This window comes from Phyllobates terribilis, unplaced genomic scaffold (assembly GCF_046119375.1).
Source record: "Phyllobates terribilis strain yellow unplaced genomic scaffold, ASM4611937v1 Scaffold_5__5_contigs__length_657084704, whole genome shotgun sequence".
Classification (NCBI taxonomy): domain Eukaryota; kingdom Metazoa; phylum Chordata; class Amphibia; order Anura; family Dendrobatidae; genus Phyllobates; species Phyllobates terribilis.
In genome coordinates this window covers 490676838-490682642 of record NW_027362765.1, presented here as the reverse complement: position 1 = coordinate 490682642, position 5805 = coordinate 490676838, and the positions used below count along the sequence as shown (strand labels likewise).

The 5805-nt window shown below is 44.3% G+C and overlaps 1 protein-coding gene across 1 annotated transcript; it reads left to right on the top strand.

Moving 5' to 3' along the window:
- Positions 1–3501: 3501 nt before the first annotated feature.
- On the top strand, positions 3502–5398 carry CH25H (cholesterol 25-hydroxylase). The gene has a single exon (XM_073681400.1). The coding sequence runs from the start codon at positions 3567–3569 to the stop codon at positions 4377–4379; it is 813 nt and encodes a 270-aa protein (XP_073537501.1). The 5' UTR covers positions 3502–3566; the 3' UTR covers positions 4380–5398.
- The last annotated feature ends 407 nt before the right edge of the window (positions 5399–5805 follow it).

The window sequence follows — 5805 nt, the reverse complement described above, 5'->3', positions numbered from 1 at the left end:
TATACATGGTCTCCATCCCCATCCTGGTATACATTGATCCCCATCCCCATCCTGGTACACATGGCCCCCATCCCCATCCAGGTATACATGGCACCCCATCCTGGTATACATGGCACCCCATTCTGGTATACATGGTCCCCCATCCTAGTATACATGGTCCCCATCCCCATCCTGGTATACACGGCCCCCTCCTAGTATACATGGTTCCCCATCCTAGTATACATGGTACCCCATCCTGGTATATATGGCCCCCATCAAGCTGCACACATAAAAAATAAACAATTCTACTCACCTTCCCTCCGCTCCCTTGCAGCGCGGCATCCTGTTCTGATGCCAGCAGCTCATTTCAGTGAGTAACCAGCACATGATGTCACTGATATGCGCCCCCACACGCCAAGGTCAGCTGCCGGAATATTCACTGCACCCCATGACCGGGACTATGGGAGTGAAGAGCAGTGAATATTCATTCTCTTTAATAGCGATCACACTGTCAGCCGCAGCCGCAGGCTCCTACAGCTGCTGGGTGATCACGTGTGCCCCTATTAAAGAAAATGAATATTCACTGCTCTCCACACCCATAGTCCCGCCCACCTCTCGGCGCCGGCTTCAGTGTACAGAGGTAGGCGGGACTATGGGCATGCTTGTGGATGAAACTTGGATGAGGTTTTATACACCTGAGTGAACTTAGCCTAAGGGCTCATTTAGACATCAGTGATTTTTCTAACATGAGAAAAGCGGTTTGAGTTTCATAAGAGTTTTTTTTATCAGAGTGTCCACAGAGATTGGTCAGTTTGTCAATTTTTACCATCAGAGTTTGCTCAGAATATCTCACTTTTTTTTGGATGGAAAAACAATGGCTTCTTCATGAAAATCGAACCGCACATGGATGGCTTCCGAGAGCTGTCTGATTTTTTTCATCGACCCATAGACTTGCATTAGCAATTTTGATCCAAGAATCGGATCAACATCGGATGAGTTTCCGAGTCTATCTATCCTCATATATATTTATAGATTACCCCTACTTAATATTATAAACTACAAAGATATTAGAAGTCATCAGGATGAAAGAACTCCAATGTCGCTTTTGACATTCTTTACAATTTATAGTATGGGGTTTATTAATCTTTATAATTGATCACACATCTACTCACAGTGTCAACCACAATAACCCCTCAGCGTTAACTATAATATCCCCCCAACCATAATATAACCTCATCTCATCTGTGCTCAGCAGCGTCCACTTGCCATATATGACACCTATGCTATATTCACCTATTGACTCCTATTAACCCTACGGAGGGCATGTGACCTTTTGCCTTGTACCGATATACACTGTATGAGTACAACAGGCTGCACTATCCCTTACTGAGGCATCCAGTACAATTATACATATTCTGTGATGTACATTATTACATGTATGGGTGATGTATGTCAAAGATGACACAATTACTGTGATACATGGGTGCCACAATAGGACATGGGGGCTATGCATGGCATAGTACATATGACGCACCCCCTGGGCCATATTCTTTAAGGGGAATACCCGGAGCCGGATCAGATGGGGGTTGTAGTCTCCGAGTGGCTGTGACCCGGTCCGTGCCCAGGGTGTCAAGCTCAGTTGTATGTGGCAGTCCTACAGATGTTATTAAGTTCTTAATGTCGACTACGCCACCCGTTGTATTGCGGTCACTATGGCCGCCGCTGCAGCAGGGTCCGCTGAGGCTGATGGTGTTGGTGCAGCTTTTGATGGTATAACCCCCAACGGGTGGGGTATAGCCTCAGGGGGTCAGGTGCAGAGGATGGGGGTTGTGGTGGTGCAGCGTAGATGTTAAATGAAGACCGAGTCGGGTTGTGCAGTTTAGGGTATTTACTCACTGCTGATGTTCCGGTCACTCCAGCTTCAAGTGACCACCCGAGCCGTGCTGCGTCCACCAGGTCCTGGATCCAGCCAACCCCCAAGCAAGTCCGGAGCGTGACCCTGAGCTCTCCTTCTGTCCTTTCCTCTGGCCGTCCCCACTAGTGATCCACCTAGGTCCAGCTCCCTCGGGCCTTCTGTTGGGAGACCCTTGGCCTTGGGTTCCCTGACCCTCCACGTGGTCTGCCTTCGGGGTGGATGTGGTGGGTGGCCGTGGCAGACGCTGCCCACGGCCTCCGGTCTCTGGCTAGGGTGTGCTTTTGCCCCCACCAGCTTGGGATCCGGTTCCCTATTGCCGACTCTTCACCCGCGGATTGAATTTGGGTTCTCAGAGTCCTTTCTTTTCCCCTCTGGGTCTTTCTGACTCTCCTCTCTCACTCTCTCTGGGGCTTGGAGCTGCTCTTCTGCTCTGCTCTGCTCTTCAGGTTATACTCTGACAGACTGACTGACCCTGATCTAAGATGGTGCCCACCTTAAATACTCCCTCTATGTGTGAGCTCAGGTGACCAGCACCCAATGAGCTCCTAACTTTACCCAGGCTGCTCCCCCTATCTGCCCCTACACTACTTGGGATGTACCACCCCCCTCCCACTCCAGCCAGGAACAGACTCGGTCGTACCTGCACATTTCTAAGTGGGAGTACCGTTGGTCTGCTCCTCGGAAATGGAATGTGTGTAGTGCATGCAGCCTACCGAGCTCAGTTCCACACTCCATCCTTACCCGGGAGTGGAATATCACACCTCTGGGTTGAGGTGCAATACCCCTGTAGCAGCCGGATCCTCAGGGTGCTACACATACAGTATATACAGTATTTTTCTGATGACCCTAATAACAGTGGTTATCACCGAGCAGAAGTTACCAAAATAACTTTGTATGCAAGTTGCCTCTTCAGAGAGGAAGAGGACTATAACTCTAGCGCCACCTATTGCGACAGCAATCCTAAAAGTCACTATCAACCCTTTAACGAGTTTTGCAATATGACTTAGGATAGAAGACAAATCAGAATCTCAATTTGCAGACACGGTGTTTCGGGCTATTGCCCCTCGTCAGTACAAAGTTTGAGAACTGATTTGGCTAGGTGAGAGGCTCTGGACTGAGGTCTAAAGGGTAACGTTTCTCCTTGTGGAGAGTGACATAATGGCTCTGGCATGCCAATGTAAGGAGACTTATTCGCCGTGCAATGCTTTGCACATTTGAAACCTTTATCTTCAAGCTGCAGTGAGTACAACTTGAAGAAATGTGTAAAATGACTGTGGATTACGACTTGTATAATATTTTATATTTAGACTGTCACAGCTGGCTTGAAAAGCAAGATAGGATCAGTAGTTTCACAAGTGCAAAATTATCTATAGTACAAGAATATTTCATTTTCCTATTAAACGCAGCTCTCAAGTCTGAGATTTTTTCAGCCACAGAATAGAAACTCTACCCGCACGTGTATTAGAGATAACGAGGTTGGTAATTTCTTGATGTCTGATTTCCAGCTTCATGAATAAAAAAAAAAAAAAGCTTTTGCTTTTGAGACGTCACTGAATTCTTTTGTAATGGAAAGCGAATTGGGATTTCCCTGCAATGAGGCGAGGCAGCTGGGCGACAGGAAGTGGAGGACTATATATTCTCAGGCAGCACATGTAAAAGCAGAATACTCAGAATGAACGGTAGCCTGCAAGTGACACTTGCCTGGAGAGATGGCTCAGTCCTACTGCAGCCAATATGGGACTTTGTCACATCTAAAGAAGAACTGGTCAGGTCCCCCTTCTATCCAGTTATCTTCTCCTTTACAGTCTTCATGTTCTTCTGTCTGCCTTACATGGCACTGGATGTTCTCTGCTACCAAATACCTGCTTTGAAGAAATACCAAGTGCAGCCAAAGTCCAGACCTACCCTGGCTATGGTGCTTCACTGCCTGGCACACACTGTTTACAGCCACTTGGTCTTTATATTTCCACTGACTGTTGCCTACTTGTACTGGAAACCAGTTAATTTGCCACAAGTAGCACCACAACTGCCTCGATTTCTACTGGACATCATTGCCTGCCTGCTTCTGTTTGACTTCCAGTACTTTGCATGGCACCTGCTGCATCACAAGGTCCCTTGGCTGTATAAGACATTTCACAAGATGCATCACAAGTACACAGCCACCTTCGTGCTGGCCACACAGTATTCCAGCGCCTGGGAGATGCTGTCTCTTGGATTCTTTGCTAACGTCAGTCCCATCCTACTGCGTTGTCATCCAATGACTGAAATGGCCATCTTCATCATCCATATCTACCTGTCTGTGGAAGATCATTGTGGCTATGACTTGCCATGGTCAACTCACAGGTTAATACCATTCGGGATATTTGGTGGACCAAGTCATCACGACCTCCATCATGAAAAATTTGTGTCAAATTATGCACCTTACTTCACTCATTGGGACAAACTGTTCAATACACTAGCACAGAAGAAGGCTAAAAAACCTTAAAACCCAAGGAACTGCATTCAGAAATGAACATGACCTTGATCTGCACTTCACGACCAAGTGTGAAGGTGCAAGATGTGCTGTATCTGTGACTGTGACTTCCAGATTGAGTCATCAGAACAGGATATCAAATCTGTACCTTGTGCTACCAACCTTCTCCATATCCATGGAGGCTAAATATTTGGAAACTGTGCCTGGCACCATGTAACTGAGCCTTGTGCATCACGGCTGCATGGTTAGTATATGACATTTCAACTGGACTTTGTGTTTTAACATTGATGCACCTTGGACCGTAGGATGCAGATCACCTTTACAGTGACTGTACATCTATACTGCAAAGAACTGCAGCCATAGGGAAGGAAATATTTATTATTACAAAATAGTCATATTAAATGTTTATTTATTTATACTCCTGTACATTACATTAATGTGAAATTAATTGCATCCTCTGACTTTTAATACTTTTATTCCTTTAGAATGGAGAAGTTATTTATTATAAACATGCAGAAGGATTCTGTTTCAGAAAGTTACATCATTTTCAGTCACTGTGATATAAAACCAAAAAGTGTATAAAGCCCTTGGCTGACTATGATCATATAAGTAAGTTATTGTAAGTGAAGGGTGGGCTGAAGAATGTGGTTGTAGATGGCAGAGGAGGTGTCAATAGACTGTGCATGTGTTATTTGGATTGACAGCATTGTAAGTGCAGATGTAGCAGAACGGAAATTGCCATTACTTTTGTTTTGTCCTGTGACAGTTCACACATGGTGGCATCGCATGGCAATTGTGTCATATGGCAAACTCATCTCTGCTGCATCAGAATATACTGAAAGCTAAAGAAGGGATATGTTGAAGGATCTGGGAAATGTTAAGATAAGAAATCAGGAAAGTAATAAGAAAGTGATAAAATGTGTTTGGATAAAAGGGAAATATGTGATTTTAAGAATAATATTTTGCTGGCTGAATTATTTTCTTGAAATGGAAAATGTGCAGAATTCAATGAGAAAAAAAACAACTTTGCACTAAACACAGCTGGCTGTGTTCTCCCACAATACTAGAGACGTGAGTTATATATTTTTGTACTGTGAAGTGTTGTAAATTATTAATTGTGCGTTTATTACAATGTATAAATGTTATATATATTTGTCTTTTCATCAATGAAAAACAATTATTAAAAATCAGACTTTTTTAAAATAGATGAAATTGGATATCATTATTCTTACTGCTTGGCTGGATGTTCTTACGAGTGAAAGTTTGGGGATTGACAGTATATCTATAAAACATGAATTCATTAGTAGAAGTAATATGCATATGTTACACACAGGTAGCCAGTACAAAATACTTTTTCTGTTACATTGGCATGGAAATAATGGCTCTGTGATTAAGAGCATTAAAACTGGGAAAACCTCCTGAACCTGGTAGGTTCCTC

Bases quoted from the DNA above. Each gene is read 5' to 3' on its own strand.
- CH25H (XM_073681400.1), top strand. From the start codon at position 3,567: ATGAACGGTAGCCTGCAAGTGACACTTGCCTGGAGAGATGGCTCAGTC.